At 38.5% G+C, this 25,069-nt stretch overlaps 1 protein-coding gene across 2 annotated transcripts in view; it reads right to left on the bottom strand.

Moving 5' to 3' along the window:
• The window catches only part of PTPN3 (protein tyrosine phosphatase non-receptor type 3), a 98,229-nt gene that overhangs the window by 55,423 nt on the left and 17,737 nt on the right, over positions 1-25,069 (bottom strand). For both annotated transcript variants that reach the window (XM_054381529.1, XM_054381530.1), the window contains exons 7-9: positions 19,448-19,568; positions 15,174-15,261; positions 4,272-4,360 (exon numbers count right to left, since the gene is read on the bottom strand). In XM_054381529.1, coding sequence (XP_054237504.1) covers positions 4,272-4,360; positions 15,174-15,261; positions 19,448-19,568 — 298 coding nt within the window. The remainder of the gene's footprint in view (positions 1-4,271; positions 4,361-15,173; positions 15,262-19,447; positions 19,569-25,069) is intronic.

Raw genomic sequence — 25,069 nt, 5'->3', positions numbered from 1 at the left:
GCACCTTCCTACAGCAAAACAAGATTTGTCTAAAATATCTGAACTTTCTCTGGAATACTTTTACTTCAATAACTGAAAATCTACACATTTGGGAAAAAGAAATCTGTGATCAGATGGAATCATATAGATGCCCTGGGAAAGTTATTTATGGTCTGATTAAATCATATCTGCCTGAAAAAAAAAAAACTACCACAAAAGTGTTTGGGGAGGTTGCTGCTAAAAGTCTCAGAATTTTCTTGTCAACCAGTAATGGATCACAAAACCTTGGATCTCCTCAGGTATGAACCATATTGAAGGTCATCTCAGTTCTTTACCACAGTTTTTGCATTGCTCCCAGCAAGGAGGACAATGACATGTTATTCATTCCCCACTGTCTGTGAGAGAGATGCACTTCAGTTGTCAAGCAATGTCCCTCACAGATATATTTGCCAGTTATATTTGCAGTATATTTGCCAGTTATAAAAAAGAAAGGTAATGGAAAGAACAATGCCCACACTTATACTTTAGAGGTGGAAATCTGAACATGTGTCCATTTCTGAAAATGCTTTTCTCCATCAATTACAGAACCACAAGAAACAGAAATTTCATTAACACCATTTTCTGGTGAACAGGTCAATTGCTGCCAGTTACTAGAAAGCTGAAATCATATCAACCTCTCCTCTTAAGCCAACTCTTGGAAACCTTGTGCCATTTGACTTGCTAGCTCATGAACTGTATTGCTTACCTAAAAATTCTGGAATCTGAACTTCCCAATAAGTCATATAAACTTTCAGTTACATTTACTGAGATGCAACTCATGCATATATAAATACTTTCTTAATCCTAGTGCTACTCCACCTGAACTAATACCACTCAAGTTTTGTGCTCCTGGTTCTTTCTCACCACACTTCTTGACTTAGATTAAACTTCAACAAGTAAGCTTTTTGAGTCATTCTCAGCTTACAGAGTTGCTGTCCTGATCTGTCCTTACCCTAACATAAAGAGCAGAAATGCAGGACATAGGAAACTGACCTCGCAGACTAAGTGATAAACCATCCACCCAAATATAAAAAGCCAGCCAACATCCCCAAATAGCTAAACTCCTATCAGTCCATCTTCCCAGTCCATTTTTTAAAGAAACATGATTCACTGCATGACCACATAATTACCTGAAAGCAAATAAGGGCTTTAAGTCTCTTTATTTCGATTCTCCTCTAAGGACAGCATCCCTTGCAATTACATTCCTCCTTCCTAATGTACACTAACTCTATTTAATACAGTGACAAAGAACACTTTCCAATCTGATATTTTTATTTAATGATAACTAGAAATCATTTGCACAGCTATGCCTACAAGCTGAGGGAATACTTGCAAACAGCGGAATCCACAAAAAATCCAAGACGTAAGGTATCAAAGCATTTAGATTTAGTAAGTGCTTGAAGATGCCACATTCAAACCTTGAATTTAATGCAGTTACTCTAACTGGTGGCTCAGCCACCCTTATCACTCACTAGTAATCTGTCTGATTATGCAACATTCACAAATCATCAAGTTGACTTGTAAAACATTCAATACTTGTAGCTTATTAATGACAGTACATCTTTTGGATCCTGTATTCTTATCATTCACAAGGGTCAAAACTAATTTGTCATGCAGTAAGAAACAGAATTATTAATTTCTGACTGAATTGGCAGTTCTGTCCCAGCACTTAGTAGTAACAGTTGGTAATTTTGACTTGAAAAGAAAGACGTTTCCTTAGCTGTAAGTCTTAGGCTTTGCCATTGCAAGATTCATCCAGAAGGCTTCTGTCAAATTTGCCATGTAAGACTGAGGAATTGTTTTTTAAATTTTAAATAGAAATGTAGACTATATTCCTCTAAAGTTTTCAAAGCAAAGACTCTGCATATGCTGTTTAATATTTAAGGTTAATATATAACCTTAATTGCTACCAATGTAAAGAGTGCCTTAATGTTTTTGCCATTAAGGTAGTATTTTACTTGCAAAATGAATTTGGGAAATTGCTATAACAGTCAAGCACCCTGAAGAATAACATTCCAAAGCATATAAAATACTGCATTAAATCTGTTTTATTAAACCTGTCTTGACTTGCATTGCCTCAGACTGATCAGTCAGCTTCTTATGTAGGTTGCTTTGATTGAAAACCCTCCTTTTGCCAAGGCAGTACTCTCGCACTGCCTCTCTTCCTGAAAGCTTTTGGTTCTCTGACTACTACCATATGGCACAATCACATTGTTGTCACCCAGTAATGCCGCAGAGTATGTTACCTGACGGTCTGGAAAGTAAGCTTTGATGGTGTTTGCTGCCACCTTGAGTTCTACCACCTTTATGGTGAAGGTTGTCCGAGCCCATAGGAAAAGCTGCTTACTACAAAGGGTGTTACATAAAAAGCCTAAATACCATTTCAGTTATATAAATGTTGGTGTTCTCTTTGCATTCTCTACCACCACGGAAGGAATATCCTCATCTGCACACCTCCAGCCCAACTAAGATTCATTAGAACTCCAGGCATTACAGAAACATATCCTGCTTTGAGGTCTAAAATGAAATTGAAGGTGTGACAACAAATACAGCACAACCTAGTCTGCTCTGGTGACTTTCCTTGTTTGGTTGTTTTTCAGGGAGTAGAGCCAGGAAATGGACACCATTCCTGCATGAAGAATAATGAGTAACTCATTCAAGATGCTAGAAATAAAATATTGCTAGAAATAAAATATTGCTAGAAATAAAATATTTCTAAAAAGCCATGCAGTATCTAGTGAGATTTTGCTCCTTTCAATTTTAGAAGGTATTTTTAGAGAGCGAGCAGGAAATCTTAGAACAATTGGCATTAGCTGTTGGCTGAAAATATTGCTGCTAAACCTCGTATTTCAGAGTGGAAATTATTTGAATTGAAAAATCCTTTGTTTTGTTGCTTGGTATTTTTCCTCTCAATTTCGTTTTATAAATGAGAACTGGTTTTTGTGAATGATGTTTTGGCATCTGTAGTTTATACCTGTGTTCTCCAGAAGTAAAAGTAGCACAGCAAGTTGTGGATTCCTTCTGTTTTTCCTGCTCTTTTCCTTCCCTAAAGAAAACATCTAGTCCCAAATTTTACAAAGCCACCACTATGGTTTTCGGGAGTAACTAGTATTCATTTGTACCTTGGAAGAACAAGACGTGCAAAAGACAGAAACCCTGCCTCCAGATGGCAGTTTTTAAAACCTGCAGCCTTTTAAAGAAGCTGAAAGGGCAGGGCTTAGGACACAAAGACAAAAGATGGAAGCCTATTGTGCTTTAGCATGCATTAGAAATGTAAAAACATCAGATGCTGTATGTCAGCATTATTGACATACACTTAAGGATGGTTACAGTACATCCAAGTTAGTTGAAATACCACTCACTGCAAAGAAAAGAAAAAAAAAAAGAGAAAAATGCACAGACTGTGCATAACAATTTCCACTATAATTTAAATTGAAACAAATTTTGTTGCTTTCCAATAGGAAGTATCTGTTAGGTCGTGTTCATAATGAAAAGTATGTAAAGAATATTGCTAAGAATAACCTTCTTATATATTTCAGGGGCAAAAAGTAAGTAAAATACATTAGAAAACACTTTTCTATCATGATTAAGAACACTGTACCATCCAACTGAAAATGTTCTCCAGAAAAAAACATTACATATTATACAAGGAAATTATATGTAACATGATGATTGGACTCCCTGATCTTAAAGGTCTCACTCTAAAAAGTTCCCTGATAATATGATTAAGCTATACTTTATCAAGTATACATAATATATCCATACTTATTTGGAAAAAGAAAATTGAAATCCCAAATAACTCATTTTACATTTTTTTGTTCCCTAAGAAGCAAATTTCTTCTTGCTGAATTATAGGATAAAATGATTAGACCATTAGCTATTGATCTTTACTAGTAATGCTGATTTAAAAACTAAAAAAAAACAAAACCAAAAAACCCAAAACAAAACAAAACAAACTCAGTATATTATTGAGTATAACAGCAGAAAAGCTCTAAGACCACAAGGTCCTCCTAATCATGCACTCACACCTGTAATGTGAATTAGCTTGATCAAGACTTCATACAGCACAAGTTCAAAAGTCCTGGAGAATCAAACACCTAGGTAACAGGTTTCATATTTATCTCAACAGAAGGAAAGGCCATGATACCCCAAAAAGAACAAATTTATGTACTATAGGATTCTTCCAAATAAATGTTAAAGCAAATGGAAATAAAATTGAAGAGACTAGACATATTACTTTACTAGCAATTTACCAGGGATAGAAGCTTGTGCAGATGAGTTTTCTATATACAGCAATTCCACCAGATGCAATCCCAATCATAAGATCTAAATTATGGAGATCCTGCAAAAGAAAAATACAGTAAGAACACAAATGCAGTTTGTGTCATTCCCATTTACTTACTTAACAAATTAATGTTCAAGGTTCCTATACTTGCTACTCCTGAGGGAAAAAAAATCAACCACATATTTGGATTCTTTTTTCTTGCTTCTCTTTCTTTTGCTGCTATCTATGAGGTATTATAATTTTTCACTCATTAAAGCAAGTTGTAACATTTCATCTTGCTACACTAGGTATTCTTTGGGTCAGCATTAGACTAAATGTTTAAGGCCAGTCAACCACCTAAAAGAAGCTGAAACCCTTCCCAAGATCAGCCAGGTAAATGTTACAGAATTCTGGGAATTAATCACAAATGTTGTGGTCCTAAGCTTTTTAAAATGACAAATAAAATATTTTTAATTTTTTTTCCAGAAAGGTCTTGCCAACAAAGACTGGGTAGGTTACCACAAATCTGCCTGTGACAGGTATGCTAGAGGCATGCAGAAGTGTACACAAACATTTATCAATTATGAACTAAGCCAAGAACTGTGCAGTAGCTTAACATGCTCAACTGGAAAACTGGATAGATTTACAAGCCTTTTTGAGACACTCATGATGACACACATGCTTCCCTATAAGCAAACACTTCAGTTAATAGAAAGAAAAAGAAAGGGGTGGGGAGGGAGGAGGGGGCAGACAGAAATCATGGGGTTTGAGTCTGAACCAAAAGAACGTTAATGGAAGTTACAACTCTCACCTTCCTACTTGTACATGATCAATGTGTACTAACACATTGTTACACAAATTTCTAAACATGCATAAAAGTACATGTCAGTGTAGAATTTACTGTTTACAACATCATGTTTGACTCAAAAGTTGTTTCAGACTATTTTGTAAAGTATGGCCAAAAGGTGACGGATTCCCTGAAAGCCTTCAATATCTTAGCTGTTGCTCTAGATGGTACTCTGTGCTCAGTTAAGATGAAGCGTTCTTGGAAGTCCAATATCAATTTCTTTATATCAGTAAGGTATAGAAGAATAAAATAGGTGGCATTTGCTCTATCAGCGCTGTGGAGAGTCTACAATAAAGTCTTTAAGAATAGTTGAACAGAAGGATGATACAGGCATATGAATGAACGAAGCTGAACCTAATTTGTACCAGGATGTAGAAATCTTCAGTGAAATACCACAGCAGTTCCTAGAGAATGAACATAACCTATTTAATACGTAGTGCATCAACACTGAATACTTACAAGATGAGAAAAATACCAATCTCATCTCTGAGGGCATAATGAAAGAAACTTCTTCGGTAGGTAGCAGTCCAAAAGCACTCAAGGTAACCCAGAATAGGCTGAAGCTATTAATAGTCTTTGTCAACCTGCTGCCCCACCTTGCCAAGAACTGCTGCCAGAGGAGCTGGCTGACCCTCCACTGGAAGAAGGTCTCAAACTGCCACTTTTAGTCAACATAATACAGGAATTCACAATTGACCCCCTTTAATACTTGGGGAGAAAATTAAGTTATTTCAGGAGATGAACTGCATCTAAACTAGCTGCCCCTGCCATAATACAGCCAACATAAAGCAGGGCAGAAACCTGTATTATTAGCACCTGGAGCTTACTCCAGGATCCTGATTTTAAAAAGCCCTATTGCGAATTAAAAAACAACTTTAGGAGAAAAAGCTGAAGACCTACACAATTTAGCAGAAATAAAGGATTTACTAAACACCTGAAAGGGATTAATTAGGCTAAACTACTCTTTTTTTTCCAGGAGCTTTGTCAGAACGAAGTTCATTCCCCACCTCCCTTTGACCCAGTCCAGAACACTAACCTCCCTTCTGGTTATAATGAAGACTTTTCTGTTAAATCTAAGAAATCTGAAACCAAGATTTTGGACTAGCATAATGAAAGAGGGTTGTCCCAAATGAAAGATAATAGAAACGTACAGTTACTTCCCTTTCAAAGAAATCTAACCTATTCAATTGCACGACTGAGAAACAACATGCATATATAGTTTTTTTACTTGGTTCTTTATAGTCCTAAAAAATTATTAAGAAATAAATGATCACACCAGGCATCTAGCTAATTAAATACTCATTCACATTTGACTTAATTTACAATTACCACCTGGATTTTGGTGGATATGGAAATAATATTGATTGTACTGATTTCCTGTCTTCATTTCTCTGAATAAAAATGAAAGTTAATATCAGACTAACTATTGAGCAAACAAAATAGTAGTCCAGAGTTAAAAGGAGATTAGGAATTAAAGAATTCTCAATACAGTTGTGAGGTATTGAGTACACTCTCCTGAGGTTTTTAATACTATTTTATTTTTTTAATTTTACAATTTTAGCAGTTCACATTTACCCTCAGAGAAAAGCAGAAGGGCTTGCAGATGAAAACAGAGCTCAGACTATATTCACTAATGGAACTTTCATGATTATCAAGTTGCTTAAAAAGAAAGGTCACAAGACTTCTGCAAAATATTTCACTTTGTACCATAAAACATTAAAACTCAGGAAACTAGCTATTCATCTGTTCTTCAAGAAATATTATCCAGAATTATCCCACTCTCAACTACCAGTACAGGAGCACCAGCTTCTTTTGGCCATTAGTATAAAAGCTAAATGTTACCTGGTTCTTCTGCCATACACAATGTAAGAGGACTAAGATATTTCATCAGCAAAGAGCTGAATCATAAGATCCACAAAGTCCTTCAAAAAGACAGTTTAACTAGTCCTTGCTAAACATGTTCAAAACACTGAGATCTGACAAAACCAGAGGGTTTCAACCCCTCAAGGTTGAAAACTATGTACTCAGCTCCCTTCCTGAAATGTTTATACACCAATGCATGCAGCATGGGCAACAAACAGGAGGAGCTGGAGGCCACTGTGCTACAGGGAAAGTATGATCTAGCAGCCATCATGGAAACCTGCTGGGATGACTCCCACAACTGGAGTGCTGCAATCAATGGGGACAGACTTTTCAGAAGGGATAGGTAAGGAAAAAGAGGTGGTGGAGTGGCCCTCTATGAAGACATAAGAAACATGAATGATATATGAAAGAGAGACATAAAAAACTTGATGAAGGTGATGATAGGGTTGAGTCCTTATGGGTAAGAATCAGGAGTAAGGTCAGCAAGAGTGATATTATGGTGGGATTCTGTTCTAGACCACCCAACCAGGATGAAGAGATAGATGAAATTTTTTATAAGCAGTTGAGAGAGAGGCTTCCCAATCGCTAGCCCTTGGTTCTTGTGGGAGACTTCAACTTCTCAGATGTCTCCTGGGAATACAGTACAGTAGGGAAAAGAACAGTCTTGGAGGTTCCTGGAGTGTGTGGATGATAACTTCCTGACAAAACTGATGAGGGACCCAACCAGGGAAGGTACCCTCCCAGACCTGCTTCTTGTGAATAGGGAAGAACTTGTGGGAGAAATAAAGGTTGGAGAGCATCTAGGGCTCAGCGATCATGAGATGATTGAGTTCGCTACCCTTGGGGAAACAAGGAAAGGGGTTAGTAAAACTGCCACCTCGAACTTCCAGAGGGCAAACTTTGGTCTGTTCAGGAGACTGACTGACAAAGTCTCTTGGGAGGCCACCCTGAAGGGTAGTCCAGAAAGGCTGGGCATACTTCAAGAGGGAAGCGTTAAAGGCACAGGAGCAGCTGTCCCTGTGTGCCAAAACATGAGTCGGCGGGGAAGGCATCTGGCCTGGCTGAATAGGGACCTTTGACTGGACCTCAAGAACAGAAGGAGAGTCCATGGCCTTTGGAAGAGTGGACAGGTCTCTCACCAGGACCATAAAGACGTAGTAAAGCTATGCAGGAAGAAAATTAAGAGAGCCAAAGCACAGCTAGAGCTCAGCCTAGCTACAGCCATTAAGGATAATAAAAGATGTTTCTATAAATTCATTAACAACAGAAGGTGGACCAAGGAAAATCTCCATCCTTTATTGGATGCAGAGATGATTAAGGCTGAGGTGCTCAATGCCTGCTTTGCCTTGGTCTTTAGCACTGGATCCAGCAGTTCCCTGGACACCCAGATTCATGAACTTGGAGTCAGGGAGGGGAATCAGAATGAGGTCATCACAATAAACGAGGAAGTGGTCAGTGAGCTGCTACACTGCTTAGACACAGACAACCCTATGGGTGTGGATAGGCTACACCCAAGGGTGCTGAAGGAGTTGGCAGCCATGCTCACCAAGCCACTATCCATTATTTACCTGAACTCCTGACTAACTGGGGAGGTCCCAGTGGACTGGAGGGTAGCAAATGTAACATCCATCTACAAGAAAGGAAGAAAGGAGGATCTGGGAAACTATAGAGCTGTCAATCTGACCTCAGTACCAGGGAAGGTCATGGAGCAGATCATCTCAAGCACCATTACACACCATATGGAGAACAACCAGGGGATCAGGGACAGTCAGCATGGGTTTATAAAGGGCAGGTCCTGCCTGACCAACCTGATCTCCTTCTATGACAAGATGACTACTGGATGAGGGAAAGGATGTGGATATTGTCTACCTAGACTTTCGAAAAGCCTTTGACAGAGTTCCCCACAGAATTCTCATGGACAAACTGGCTACTTAGGGCTTGGATGAGCACAGGCTCTGATGGATAAAGCACTGGCTGGGTGAGCAGGCCCAAAGAGTGGTGGTCAATGGAGTTAAATCAAGCTGGTGGTCAGTCACAAGTGGTGTTCCTCAGGGCTCAGTGCTGGGACCACTTCTGTTTAACATCTTTATTGATGACCTTGATGAAGACATAGAGTGTGTCATCAGTAAGTTTGCAGATGACACCAAGATAGGAGGGAGTGTTGATCTACACCAGGGTAGGGAGGCTCTGCAGAAGGACTTGGATAGATTGGATCCATGGCCAATGTTACCAGGAGGAGCTTCAATAAGGCCAAGTGCCAGGTCCTCCACCCCAAGGAGCAGTACAGGCTTGGGAAAGTGTGGCTGGAAAGCTGTCTGGCAGAAAGGGACCTGGGAGTGCTGATGGACAAGCAGCTCAATATGAGCCAGCAGTGTGCCCAGGTGGCCAAGAAAGCCAAAGGCATCCGGGCCTGTGTTAGAAATGCTGTGTCCAGCAGGAGTAGGGAGGTGATTGTCCCCTTGTACTCAGCTCTGAATATTGTGTTCAGTTTTGGGCACCTCAGTACAAGAGAGATGTGGAGGTGCTGGAGCCAGAGCAGAGCAGGGAAAGGAAGCTGGGGAAGGGCCTGGGGAATAAATCTTATGAAGAGTGACTGAGGGAGCTGGGGATGTTTACTTTGGAAAAGAGGAGGCTGAGAGGGGACGTCGTTGTTCTCTACAACTACCTGAAAGGATGCTGTAGAGAGGTTGGTGCTGGTCTCTTCTCACAGATGATTAGTGATAGAACAAGAGGGAATGGCCTCAAGCTACAACTGGGTAGGTTTAGACTGGACATTAGGAAAAAGTTTTTCCCAGCAAGAGTGGTCAGGCATTGGAATGAGCTGCCCAGGGAGGTGGTGGAGTCACCAACCCTGGATGTGTTTAAAGGTTGTTTGGCTGTAGTGCTTGGGGATATGGTTTAGGGGTGAACTTTGTAGAGCAGGGTTAATGGTTGGACTTGGTGATCCTGAGGGTCTCTTCCAACCTGAATGTTTCTGTGATTTAAGAGCAGTACTAAGCAGGGGAAGGGTATCAGGAGGCATAGCAAACTTGCCCCACAAAGCTGGGGTATAATGTGGTAGCTTCTGTGAAGAAGGAGCATATTAGTGGGGAAGGTATCTAACCTTCAATACAAACTGCAGAAACAGACTTCAAACTTCAGAAAACTTACAGCAAACACTGGCTACCAGATCAGCGCAAATGTTGAATATTCTTTTGCAGACTGCTACAGCACAGGCAAAGGACTCAGCAAATGGAAGACTATCTACTAGAAGACAATGCTGAGAAAGTCTACACTGATATCATTCAATCCTGGCCTTATAGGCCTTCAGGAGTGTAATCAATGAGAACATACTGGTTGAAAAGTTTTTCTCATGGCATTCAGTCCAAACAACAATGATGTTTAAGTACAAAACTCCAGAGACAATCAATCATATCTCTATTAATTACCCCCCTTTTCCCAGCTTCTGGCAATTTACAGCTAGATGATTTCATGAAACAGAAGCTTTTTGTATGCTTAATGGATTCCAGTGAATTATTCTTCCACTGAACTGCCTAACTGCTCTTGATACCCATTTCACCTTGGTCATTCATTACAGTAGCAGTCATCTCCACAGTTCAATTGCAGCCACATGGAAAAAGTTCTTTTTGTTTAAACCTGTCTCCTTCCAGGGAAACTGAAACTCCTTAAATCTTCTATTACCAAAGCAAAAAAAAAAAAAAAAAAACAACAAACCCAAAACAAATAGTTGTCTATTATTCACATTCTCCCTGCTTTTCATCTGCCACGCAAGGCTTTTTTCTTAAAACATTCATGATTATTATCCTTCTCTGGACTTTTCTTGTTCCATTAGCCACTCTGAGACAACAAAGGGAAAGGGAGAAAAAAACCCTCAACATTCAAATTATATCAGATTTAAAAGATTGGCATGGCATTTTCTATTTTGCTTTCTATTTTGCTTTCTATTTACTTCCTAGCAGCTTCTAATTGTCTAGATGTTCAGAAAAAAAAAACAGAGCATTTCAAATATTTTTATCCTTAAAAAATTTAAAAAATTAATTAAAAAAATCAAACTGCAATAAAAATACTATTTTGGATTGAAACAGTAGCAAGATGGCCTTCATCTTAGCAACATGGAATAGAGTAGGCTTTGGTTCACATCTGTACTTTGTGATACAGATCATACAGTTTGGTGTCAGGCAGAGTAGGGGCTTGTGACACCCCATGAGCCCCTGGTCATTAAATATGGAACAATACACTAGGGGGAAATAAACAAATAAATACATTGTTTAAGCAGGTATCTCCAAAAGGTTATTTATAACCAAGGTTAAGAGTAGCACAGTACACCACAGTGAAGTTTCATTTAGCTGAAAATGTCTGAATCCACTCTAAACTATCCTTATTACTTGGCACTGGCAGGAGCACTACTGACATCCTGCATGTAGTTCAATAACTACAACTCAAGAAGAATGATGGAAATTGAAGAACTTCCAGAAACAGTATCCCATGAGTATAAAGAGAATAGTCTCATGGTGAAAATCTTGGAACTTAAATTGGCTACAGAAGACATTAAATGGCATAGACTGATCAAGTTAAGTGTATATAGGAAAATCTCAAGTGTTATAGTAAACAGATCTCCGAAACAACAGAAGGGATGACCCAGTGGAGAGACAATCACAGAATCACAGAATCAACCAGGTTGGAAAAGACCTTCAAGATCATGTAGTCCAACCTATCACCCAACACCATCTAATCAACTAAACCATGGCACTAAGTTTCTCATCTAGTCTTATAAGTTCCTTTCCCAGCCAAACACTTCCAGGGACGGTGACTCCACCACCTCCATGGACCATTCCAACAGTCAATCTCTCTGTGAAGAATTTCTTTCTAAAGTGCAGCCTAAAGCTCCCCTGGACCAGTTTGAGACTGTGTCCTCTTGTTCTGTCTGGGAGAAGAGACCAACCCCCCCCGGCTACAACCTCCCTTCAGGTAGTTGTAGAGGGCAATGAGGTCTGCCCTGAGCCTCCTCTTTTCCAGGCTAAACACCCCCAGCTCCCTCAGCCTCTCCTCATAGGGCTTGTGCTTTAGACTCCTCCCCAGCCTTGTTGCCCTTCTCTGGACAAGTTCCAGCACCTCAAAATCTTTCTTGAACTGAGGGCCCCAGAATTGGACACAGTACTCAAGGTGTGGCCTAGCCAGTGCTGAGTACAGGGCAGGATGACTTCCCTGCTCCTGCTGGCCACACTATTCCTGATGCAGGCCAGGATGCCATTGGCCTTCTTGGCCACCTGGGCACACTGCTGGCTCATGTTCAGCTGCTGTCAACCAGCACCCCCAGGTCCCTTTCTGCCTGGCTGCTCTCCAGCCACTCTGTCCCCAGCCTGTAGCACTGCATGGGGTTGCTGTGGCCAGTGTGTAGAACCCAGCACTTGGACTTGTTGAATGCCATCCTGTTGGACTCTGCCCATCTGTCCAGCCTGTCAAGGTCCCTCTGCAGAGCCCTCCTACCCTCTCACAGATCAACACCTGCCCCTTGCTTGGTGTCATCTGCAAACTTACTGATGATGGACTCAATCCCCTCGTCCAGATCATCAATAAAGATATTGAACAGGATAGGGCCCAGCACTGGTCCCTGGGGGACACCACTAGGTACATGAAAGTGGCAACATTCACCACCACTGAACCTAGACAGTCAGATTTAATAAGATGTCCATTTACCAGTTAAAGGTAATCAACTATTAGAAGCTAGGAAGGTTTTTACACTGTCAGAAGACACAAGAACATAAGAAATTTGTCCACATATGCAAGATTACTTACCAACAGCCAATGTATGTGAGCCTAGATATCTGATCACCTTTAAGAGTTGTCATGTAACAGATGTCTCTCCTAATACTCACATCAGGTGGTGTAAACATGGACAGTCCATAGTTTGAACAATTATTTCATTTCTGTTGCACTTTCTCCTATCCTTAAAAAGGCTTCTACTATTTGAACATTGTATTTAATGTATATGAATGTAATTACAGTGGCTTTGTACAGGAGTAGGATTTTTTAGTATAAGATCCCCTCCTTGTGGTAGCACACTGAAAAATCAGAAACATCATGCTTAAGAAAGAAAATTACCTTCTATACCCCTTCATCATGACAGGAATTGATAATTTTCTCATTAAAATACTCAGTGTCAGGATTATTAACACATCTCCAAAAAACAGGTTGGGAAAAACAGCAGTCATCTTCAATTAGGAAATCAACCATCTCCGCAACAATTTATTAAGTTTTTATACTACAAGCTTTATGCCAAAATAATTTGCTACTACATAAAAGCCCAAATGGTAACTTCCTCACTAGGATGCAATATTAAGACAAAAGTATTTTGGGGATTCATGTCAGACAGCGTAATCAATTGTGGCACAGAGTCAACTCGGAGGCCTGTGGCACATGGTGTCCCCCAGGGATCAGTACTGGGTCCAGTTTTGTTCAGTATCTTTATCAACGACCTGGCTGAGGGGATTGAGAGTACCCTCAGCAAGTTCTGATGATACAAACTGGGGGGTGGCTGACACCTGTCAGGCTGTGCAGCATCCAACGTGACCTGGACAGGCTGAGAGCTGGGTGCAGGCAAACCTCATGGAGTTTAATAAGGACAAGTGCAGGGTCCTGCATCTGGGGAGGTTAGAGGCTGCCCTGCTGGAAAGCAGCTCCACAGAGAAAGACCTTGGAGTGCTGGTGGACAGCAAGTTCTCCATGGGACAACAATGTGCTCTGGTGGCCAAGAGAGCCAATGGGATCCTGGGGTGCATCAAGAAAGCTGTGTCCAGCAGGGCTAGGGAAGTTCTTCTACCTCTCTACTCTGCCCTGCTAAGACCACACCTGCAATCCTGTGTCCAGTTTGGGGCTCCCCAGTTCAAGAGAGACAGAGACCTGCTGGAGAGAATCCAAGGGAGAGCCATGAGGATGCTTAGGGGACTTGAGCATCTCCCCTGTGAAGAGAGACTGAGAGCCCTGGGGCTGTTTAGTCTGGAGAAGAGAAGACTGAGAGGGGATCTGATCAATGTCTATCAATAGGTGAGGGGTGGGTGTCAAGTGGAGGGGGCCAGGCTCTTTTGGGTGGTTCATAGTGATAAGACAAGGAACAATGGGTTTAAACATGAACATAGAAGATTTCAGCTCAACAGGAGGAGAAACTTCTTTCCATTGAGGGTGACAGAGCACTGGAACAGGCTGCCCAGGGGGGTTGTGGAGTCTCCTGCTCTGGACACATTCCAAACCCACCTGGATGCCTTCCTGTGCAGACTCCCCTAAGTGATCCTGCTCTGGCAGGGGGGGTTGGACCTGATGATCTCTTGAGGTCCCTTCCAACCTCTGATATAATGTGGTACTGTGATAATTGAACCCCAGTAGCCAATGAAATGTACAGACATTATCATTGCACACCCTGTGCCTGAAAATTTTCAAATACATTTTTAGTGGTCATCTTCTACACTGTTAAATACTACTTAGACTTAGCCTGGAACCAGGGAATGAAGGAATAATAAATAGAAATTTTTATATCATAGCATCATAGAATCAACAAGGTTGGAAAAGACCTCAGAGATCATGAAGTCCAACCTATCACCCAACACCTCATGACTAACTAAACCAGGGCTTCAAGTGCCACATCCAATCCTTTTGTGAACACCTCCAGGGACGGTGCCTCTACCACCTCCCTGGGCAGCACATTCCAATGGCAGATCACTCTTTCTGTGAAGAACTTTCTCCTCACCTTGAGTCTAAGTCTAAAATATAGAAGTCTAATATAAAAGTCTATAATCTTAAAACTGTGTTAGAAATTCAGAAAAAGTAAACTCTTAAAACACCTGCCAACTACACCATAACACTAAACAGAGCATTCACTTTGTTTCATGCTGACACATTCCAAAACTTCAGTAAAATTATTAAGTAAAATACATTGCAGTATTGAAACAATTCTTCAAAATACACTGTTACTCTTTTCAGGAGGTCTAGCTTATTTGATTGAAATTCTGGCATCTCTGTTACACAGAAATTATTTTCAAATTACCCGACTCTTTAATTTAAAACAACACACGATAAAGTCAATATTTAAATATTACTGGTTTTACTACTATTAAGTTCATGTGAAAAAGAAAAAAAAAAGCATCTATTTTTTTTTCCCCCAAGTGAAAAATCACAATGTAAACATACTCTACCACTGTGCAATTCCACTCCATAGAATTCAAGTGTTCGTGCTATATTTATATAGCAGGATTCTGCTTCGGACTGCTTGAGGCCACTAAAAGGGGGAAAAATGGTTAAGTAAATTTATATGGACCATAACAAAAACTAAAAGAAATGGTACTATATTTATTGCAAATGTAGAAAAACAGAAGAATCCCACAGCCCAATGTCTGAAAAATAAACCTCTTTAAATAAGTGCCACGAGTTCAATGGTGAAAGACCTCCTTAATGCCTCTCAAAACCCAAGCCATTTATATACAATATTGTTATACCTTAGCCATTTTTGGCTGGTTCTTTTCAGGAAAATCATGTGTGTCTTGTTGGTTTAAAGTGATGAGGAATTGATTCTCCTATAAAAACTTCCTTTCTACCAAGTAGCTCTACCTGTAAATATTCTATATGGCATAGTCTCTCAGAAAGAAGTAATCTGGAAGAAAAGATTAGAAGCAGAAACGTACTAAAAAACTCAAGAGGGAGAAAGAAGATTAAGTAAATTGAAGTTATGAAACTCACCAAGGAAAGCAATCTGAATTTATCTACAATCTATAAATCCTAAACCACTTTTTCTCCCGCTGCTAGATGTGAAATGTTTTGCTAAACTAACAAGGGGTCTGTCTTGGGGTCTTCTAGAAAGCTTTTTGATAAAAATTCAAAAAGCAAAATCCCCACGCCTCAAAGAATCAGATGATCTATCTTTATGGGATGACTACATTGAATCTACTAGTAGTTTTAAAAAACAGAATATACAACAGCAATCCCTCCTTAGATGGTTCTCCCATGCAGTCTACTAATTGCTCACCTGAGAGGAATGCAATGTGGCCTAAACAAGATTCCTTTAGGCATGACAACAAAAGTGGCCCCTTCCAATACTGTGCAGGGCCAAGACCAGTCAAGAAGTCATCAGGCAAGAGGCAGCTCTGAAGTGGAATCTGTCATAGCCTACACATTGTGCTGCGTCCAGCGATACAGGTCTCAGCACAGATCAGCAATTCAGGCACTAGCACATGTTCAGGTAACAGTAAAATGAGACTGAGTTCTGCCTGTAATATCTACATACATCTGAGTAGAAAAGACCCCATGTCATCCTATCATAACTGCAACTAAGTGCAAGTAAAATCAGCTCTTTGTTGGGTAATCTTCCAAAACAACACCCATAAAATGATGTCAATAAAATGCAACTGAGATACAATCTGTAAGAAGATGACAAAACATTGTGGTATGTTAACAACTCCACATAGGGCAGTAGTTCTCATCTTTAAAGGAGGCTTTATCTTCAGAGGTGGACATTTATTACTTTCAACTCATGTGCATGATTCCAAATTTCAGGCCATCCAAATACTATGGCCTGAAGCAGCTGCTCTAGGAAATACTACGTCATGCTCCATGAAAATGAAAGTTACATTGAACTGGAAAGCCACTGCCAGCAGTGTGGCCTGAGTATGTCCAATGTTGGAAAAAAAAGCAAAGGGGAGGAGGGAATAAAAGAAAAAAAAAAAAGGCTTGTCACCATCCACTATCACATTAGTAGACCTTATCTCTTTTGCTGTGTTCATAAAGTAGAGAAAACAAAAAAAAAAAAAAAAACCAACAAAAACAAAGGACCATTTTACTATACAACAGGATGCTGAAATTATTTGCTAGAATACAGTATTTTCATTTTTTTTCAATTTTGATCAAGAACTCTGTACAGAAAGCTGAGGAAAGTCTATTGCGTATCAGTAAGATACACCTGCAAATTTTAATTCTAGATGTGTGCACACCATCTACAACAGACTTAATCAATTAAGCCTTGTGTCTTGAAGGGCCAACATGAAAAAGTATGTCAGCATACACGGTTTTTTGTTGTTATACCTCACTGCTCAATTAGAGATTAAATGAAACCTTGAGGTTGCTAAGCAGGTGGTTAGCAAGAGGAAATTGGTCTTGGTGTCCTTTTCCAGTATTTTTAGCTGTTGATACACCAGGGCTAACAAACATCATCCAGAATGTAAGCATCTCATGAAATTTCAAATGCATCCTTCACCTCAAACACAAGTCTTGATCTAGAAAGCATCATGAAAACATTACCAATTTGGATAATATCCACATCTTAAGACTTCAGGCTTTTTATGTACTAAGCAAAACAAAAAATGTTAAGGAAACCTTGTTAGTACAAACCACATACAAGAAAAAACACCTGTGGATTTAGGGATTAAACACAGAAGGAAAATTTACAAAGCTATAGCAGTTAAATATCACAACAGTTGCTTTCTCAGCACCTACTTACTGTCCATTGAGAAGTGTCTGATACGAACATGCTCACAAAAATAACTTCTCATATTGTGCAAAACTAGCTATAAAAATTGGTGTTAAGCTACAACATACAAGATAAAATGTGGCTTCTCAAGTCTGTATCTCAGTTCCAGCCTTTTAATTTTCTTTTGTAAAAGTTTCCTGAAGAACAGGCACTAAAGAATGAAAAAATATTTGCTTTGTAATCCCACAATCTAATGCATATTTAAGAGGGATAATAAATTAGATATCCCATATGGTCTAAAGCAATTATTTACTCCAGATCAGCAGAAATGTCATTCCAGAACAACACTGTTCTCCTCAAACTGTAAAAAAAAAAAAAAAAAAAAAAATCATTCTTCCTTTCTGTCTGTCTTTCTCAGAAGGCCTGGTAAATACTAGAACCATACTAGTCAAATATGTGACTGGCACTGATCTAGTCAAAACCGTGTCTCAGATATAATATTCACTATGAATGCCAGAGGATTAAAGAAATCCTGCCAGGATGTACAATCATTTGCCTCTCCTTGCATTCCCAAATAAATAGGACTATGGATCTAAGTGTCAAAAAAAAGGTATGAGAGCAATAAAGAACCATTTTTCCAGATCCACTCTAGTCAAGTATTTTCTGCTCAGAACTTCAATTACCACTACCTATGTGAATTCAAATAGAGCAGTAAAAATTTTCAGTCATCAGTGTTTTACTAGTGAAAACACCCACTGAAAAAACCCAAGAAAATAAAGCAGTCTTTTCAAGAAACCCTGCCACACCTTCATCTGGACCAGTACTAGCTTCTACTCTTTTCTCTTGCAGTTCAGTGTCTCTGGCTCTGATAGCACTAAATAGATGAGTTCATTTGAACCACTTCAAGTATCTTCAGAATCTTCCCTCAGTAGTCTCTGAGACAATATCTTCCTGAAGTCAAGAAAATTTATTCATGCCTACCCACAAGTCTCCTCTAAAAAACTTCTGAGTCTACTGGAAAATCCAAGTTAATTTGGGAGGAATAGAGCCCTCAGCTGTTCTGATCCTGAACATGAACTTCTAGTAAAGCAGCCTGAGTTAGTACCTACATAGAAGGAATGCTTGATAGTTACTTCAGTGGCTTGCTTTCTTTTCCTTCATAAATGACAAAGCAAAATGCATGTTCTGCACTGCTAGACAGCACACATGAAATTGAGAACTACTCACTACACCCACTAGAAGTAAAGAAACAAGAGGGAAAGCTAAGAGTACTGAATGCTACCAGAAGAAGTTGAGGAATATCAAATATCAGCAATGAAAATGAAGATATTTCAGGGTATATACCAAAGAAACTAGGAGACTAGGGAACTACATCTGCTGCAGTAAAGCTACAGATAGAAAGAATAAGGCCCTGTAGATTCTGGTTTCATTTGCTCAGACGTTCACAGACAATTTCTTAGGTTGGTATAATTGCATTTGAGTTTGCACTCAAATCAACATCACTGACTCTAAAGCTGTAGTCCTATAACAGACAGATCAGCAGGGTCAGAAAGAATAATTAGCAGTGGACCAACCAGAATAATCTGTTGTAGCCTTTATATTACACTCAGGAGAGTGGAGAGAAAGGACAACTGAAGTGTTTCATGGTTTCAAGTGTTTCCTGTTTCTATAGACAGGAAAAAAAACTTTAAAAATCAATCTTTGGTTCAAAAACCCCCTCAAAAGTCTAGTTCATTGTTCTAGATTGTTGCTATTAATAATGCCTAATGCTAACTGATCTACTTGTTGCTATAGGTAGAAATTTATATCAATGTTTTAACACAATGGTACCTTACTTTAAATATGATTAGCCTAGCACTTACATGATAAAACAAAATTTTATGTAATAGAAGCTGTAAGAAATAGAACTATTGTACTTAAATTACTAAGAACTTGAATCTTAATTTTGGCTTTTTTTTTTTTTTGTTAAAAACTCAAGAGGTGAGAAAGAACTAAAAATTGTTACCTGTGTTGCTCATGTAGTGATTCTACTTTGATAAGAAAGTCTTTGTTCTGCTCTGGTATGAAGTTGTAATTTGACAGGTATCCTGAGTGATGTACTGAAGCATTATAGTCTCCTAGTTGTGCTGTTAGGAAACAAGAAACACAAAAGTTTTCTTGGTTAGTTGATTATTACTTACAAGGAATTCCTTCTCCTCATTAAAACATGTACACATGTGGGGAGATGCAAGAATTATGAATTACTTCCCAACAGACAGGCAATGTAGAACACAGGGAATCTCACACCATGAGCAAAAACAATTTTTTTTTCCTTTCAAAATACACTTACCATAGCTATAACCTCAGGCACTGAATGACTCAGTACTTTATTTAATTTTGCATCACAGCCTGTACCACCACCAGTCAGGCATTACAGCCCACATTGACAGAGGCATGCAGTACTGTTACCACTAGAGAAAACCAAATTGTTTTGGTATGAGACAGCACATGAAATCAATTGGATATAGATTTATTGACCATAACATATTACAAGTCTTCAACAAGATCTGCCACTTAGAAAGCATCTGCCCTCGAGTCAGGTAAAAATTGTTCAAACGACCAACTGTGGCACTGTGCTAACAATTCAATTGTTAATATTGCCTCAGCTGAACACAAGTTACCTAAAGCATGACAAGTAACTGCTGATTTACCTATGATGCTACAAGCTGCTACTGAAAGTACATGTTTACAGCCAATGAACTAAATGAAAAATCTTAACAATATCTCTGAAAGTTTATCCATCAGAAATTATACTGACTGGTAGATATAGTTACATTGTTATGAGATAAAAGCTAATTCTTATCCACAGTTGAAGGTATTCAGGAAAAAGAAATGAAAGCATAAATGACCATAAGTTTATAGGCTCAGTCTATGCAAGTCTCCTCTAAATACTAGGTCAGCATAACAATAACCTAAAAGACATATAAAAACCTTTTAGTTGTTTAGTTGACACAATGTTTGGGGCAGCAGGGAGGCTATTTCCCTATTTTCAACTTGCCTATTTCCCTAGTTTCAACTAAGCAAGTAATTCAAACCCCATATTTCATGAAATCTGTGTTTTGAAGAAATTAAACCCCATAAATGAAGATAACTATAAGCAGATCACTAAACTGCTTTTTCCCTAAGGAGCATGAAATAATTATTATGAAGCAAATTGTGTAAATTATGTAAATTAACACAAAAGAAAAACTATTTGTTTGAACAATTCAGCGAAGAATCCCCCTCAAATCAAAGCTACTGAATGTATTTTTTAGGAACTGTTGTTTTCCAGAAAACAAAAAGTTTAAAAGAATGATTTAAATTATTCAGGTTGGTGTGGGGCAGGAAACTGTGCAGCTCCAAACCAATTTACAGCTACAATAACTACTGGAGTTTCTGTAATGCAGGCAACAACTAATACTTGTTAACTGCATTTCAAAAAGCCTGATTTCTATAGCCTAGAAAGTGGAACCACTGTGATACAAAACAACTCCCAGGCAAATGCAGTCAGAAGCTACTATGGTTGTACACTTAATTGTCTGTATCAAAGGAAATATTTAAATAAAACAGAAATTGGAATTATAAACAATAAGTCATATATTTTGAATGCAGATGTTCCTGCAATGCCCAGCTCTTTCTTTTTTAAAGGTAGCCTGAATTTTAAATTGATTAACAAAATAGCCCTAAGAAGATTAAATATTTACCATTACAACCCAAACACATATTTGAACACTTCTGTCAAGATATCTCTGAAGAAGGAAAAAGGCAAACAAACCCCAAGACAGAAGATCCAGAAGTATAACAAGAAATGGAAATAATTTTTAGGACTCTATTAACAAATGCCCAAGTCTCTGCCAAGTCTAAGGTAATAACAATAAACCCAAAAAATACTAATTCTTTTTTTTTTTTTAAACAAACTAGGTATGTTACATAAAACACACCATTTCACTGACAACAATAATTGACTGAAGAATTTTTACTTTATTAGCCATTAACAGAACCCATCTTTTCTATGAAACACAGTCTGTGCTTTCAAGGTTTGTTGCAGCCAGCTTGAATGACATTCTCGTCAATGGGAAGAGACCAGATTGCCAGGAATAAGACACCATCATTGTCTGCTTCCATTTATTTGTGTTATGCAAAAACATTTTTTACTGTAGTTTTACCTTCTCTAAAGAGGGCAACTGCCAACTGCTCTTCCTTCATGCATTATGAGGTAGTCTTCGTGCTCATCTTCCAAATATGGAGGTTGTTCTGGTCTTTTTTCCTCTTCCTCCTAGCTACCTGAGGTCATGTCAACAAGGGGAGCAATTTAGAACACTACTTGCTTCTTCAGCTCCCCAGCCAACTGTCACAGTTGAAGAGAAACTATAAATGCTGATTAGTAGATGTCTTGGAAGACTAATGATCTTGTTGAGGATTTAATTATCCAAGCAGGAAAAAAAAAATCATTTAAAACATATCAAGACTCCAGGAAGAAGAAAAACCTGTGAGGTTTCTACTTCTTTACTGAATTTCTCCAGAAGAAAGCAGAGACCTATTTCTAACCTGAGTTTCAACTGACATAGCTTCTGCAGTGATCACAGGAGCCAGTAAATACTGACTCAATGAGGATACAAATATGGTAACAAAAAACCCAAACCAAACCAACAAACAGAAACACCCCAAACCCAAAAAGGTATTAGTTTAACCTTTCTCCATTACAGCCAACTGCTGCTCTTTTATTTGAATATCAGACTCTTGAATTTTAGAGCTCTACACCAAAGTAGTAGTTTTACAAGCTCTCAATAGAGTAATAAGAATTTATAAATGCTTGAAAGAAGAAATAAAAACCTTAGATCACATACGTTTATACATGATATGAACTGCCTATACCTTACTGAAGCCTAAACAAGCCCTCTTCAAACTTTGTAAAAAGAATTTGTTCATTTACAACAATGTAGTGGATATATATATCTTTGTCTCTTTGTCCTGGCAGTAAAAAGAACTTCTGTGCAGGAAAGCAATGAAGAAAGGACTAGTCAAAATGAAGAAAAAAGAACTTAGATTTGGGTACAGAGGAAGGGAAGAAGTGTTTGTGCAGCACTCAGATTTCAATAGGAATTCCATGGGTACACATGCATCTTCCCTAGAAAGAGAAGCTCAAACACCAGCTTTTAAAAAAGAGGGGAAAAAAAATTAAAAAAAAGGAGAGCATTATAAAGGGAAGACCTGATACATATGGAAACAAACATATGCCAAAAATTATTACACTAATTATTGAGGCTTCATTTACTCAATGGTTTCTTTAAAGAAACCATTGGTCAGTCAGCAGATGGACAGAGAGACGGACAACAAACTTCAGCGCTGGAAATGCAAAACTACCCTGGAAAGACCCTGAGCTACCTGATCTGACTGAAGAAGCCCCTTCCAAACTAAATTTGCCTGTTATTTTTGACATCCAAGTTTCCTGCTGCACAACCAAGTTAATTACTTGCTGGGCTACAGTTTTAGAATTTAACGTCCTTGTTGCTTTTGAAAGCTAACAGTACCAAAATACCACCGTTTCAAACTGGCCCAATTTCCACATGCAGCCCCAGAAAACAGTAGAAAAAATAAGCCTTTAGGCTTTGAATAACTTAAAGTGTGACCAATTCTTTTCTTCCCCTCTATGTGATATCCTTCAAGCTACAGAAGGCAAGTTGGTCTCCAGTTGTACCGTTTGCTTGAAAACAATTACCAAAACAAACCCCCTGCATACAAAGTAATAACACCAGAACCTATTTCTGCATATGGGCATTCCAAGTAACTACTGGTGTCAGGAGGCAAATGTATGAATAGCTCATTGGATAAGCATGATGAGAAATCACTTATAGATAACATCTGCAATTTGGTCCAAAGGAATGCCTACAACAGCTAGTCCTTGAAAACAAGTTTAACACCAACTTTCTGAAGACCTGAGAAGTATACCAGAGAAAAAAAACACCACCAAAACAAATTAACAAAAACCCACAACAAACAACCCAAGTATTTCCACATTGTATTTCTAACTCTTTCCAAAGTTGAATATTTTAGGTGACATACATAAAGCACAAAAATGAACTGAGTTACATGCTTCTAAAATAGGATAATCACATAAGCAGATCAGGTTCCCACTGGAACAGAAAATAAACCATAGGACAAGTCTAGCACACAAATTATATAATTAGTTTAACTTTTATCAATGAGTGAATATCCTCAGGTATAAAATTACAATCCAGGATTAAAATAGTTAGGGTCATATGACTGGCCTCTTGGTTAGTATACCAATCATGACTGATGTGCTAAGAGGAAAGTGAAATACAATATGGCTATATAATATGGCTAATGATAAATTTATCTTCAGATGTACAGTGAAGTACAAAAAAAAAAATCTGTACAGTTCAATCAGTTTAGACATTTTTAAGTGGTCTGTTCTTGGCACAAATAGAGAACAGAAGATGAAGCACTGCACAGCATAAACCAAAGCAGTTATGGTTCCTCAACAGTAACTATAAAGTATTCATGAATGAAAATGCTTCTGGAGTCAGAAAATAACCCACTACAGCACAATTCCATTTTAAAGAATCAACAGGAAAATATCTACATTATTACTAAAAAGGAGCATTGAAATGAGCAAAATCCACGTAAAGACACTAAAATGTTATTGGCAGACTCCAAAAAGGACTCAAACCCTCATCACACCATGTGGGCACTGACAGAAAGAAAACTATTTCAGCAAGAGGAATCTGTATTCAAATAAGGACAAGAACATGAACTAACCCACTCCATCACTAAGTAAGCATGATATCTCTACTGGACAATCAGAACTAGCTACCATGTGGATAAAACTAACTCGTTAAAAGATAGTAACACCTCACACTCAAGAGACCTTAAAAATTGATTCAGTCTATAGATGACTGTAAATAGCTGCTTATGACAGCTGGTCACTTTCAGTAAGACAGAATGAGAAATTAGGCACTAATTAAACCAGAGGAGGATTTGTAGAAAGAAGAAAATGCCAACTATGCATAGACAATGGTTGTCTCCAGGTTAGCTATTACCATTTCAGAATGAAAAATTACTCAGTTATTGCAATTGCAGCTCAAACCCAACAGTTAAGTAACAATACCAAAGGGAAAAAAAATTGCACAAACCCCCTCCCCTGAATCAGAAAATGTAACTTGTACTAAAGGCTAATTCTGCATCTCAGACACAACATGTACTTCAGAAACCATGCAGTCACAATCAGGAAAAGTACAGAGAAAAGCAAAGCGTAATCCAAAGTACAAAGTATATTAATTTTTTCAAAGCTACAAGGATATAAGGCTTAAGGGAATAGTTATCAGTACTTTCTAAACGTTAAGAAGCTTTGCAGAACTAATGCATCTTAAAACTACTCTAATCTTCTGTCATTTGAGTTGTTGTATTCACCACTACTCTTTATCGTAACACTGTAGTACATGAACCTTGACCTTGAGTTATGTTACGATAAAAGATACTTAATAAGTTCATCCACCTTACAAACATGAAAGGACAGTACCAAGTCTACAAGACACTGTACAGAGTCAGCTCACTCACTGAATCATAGAACAGTAAGAGCTGGAAGGGA

This window comes from Indicator indicator, chromosome 6, assembly GCF_027791375.1.
Source record: "Indicator indicator isolate 239-I01 chromosome 6, UM_Iind_1.1, whole genome shotgun sequence".
Classification (NCBI taxonomy): domain Eukaryota; kingdom Metazoa; phylum Chordata; class Aves; order Piciformes; family Indicatoridae; genus Indicator; species Indicator indicator.
The sequence above is the reverse complement of the archived record's forward strand: the minus strand, read 5'-3'. Positions and strand labels throughout refer to the sequence as shown.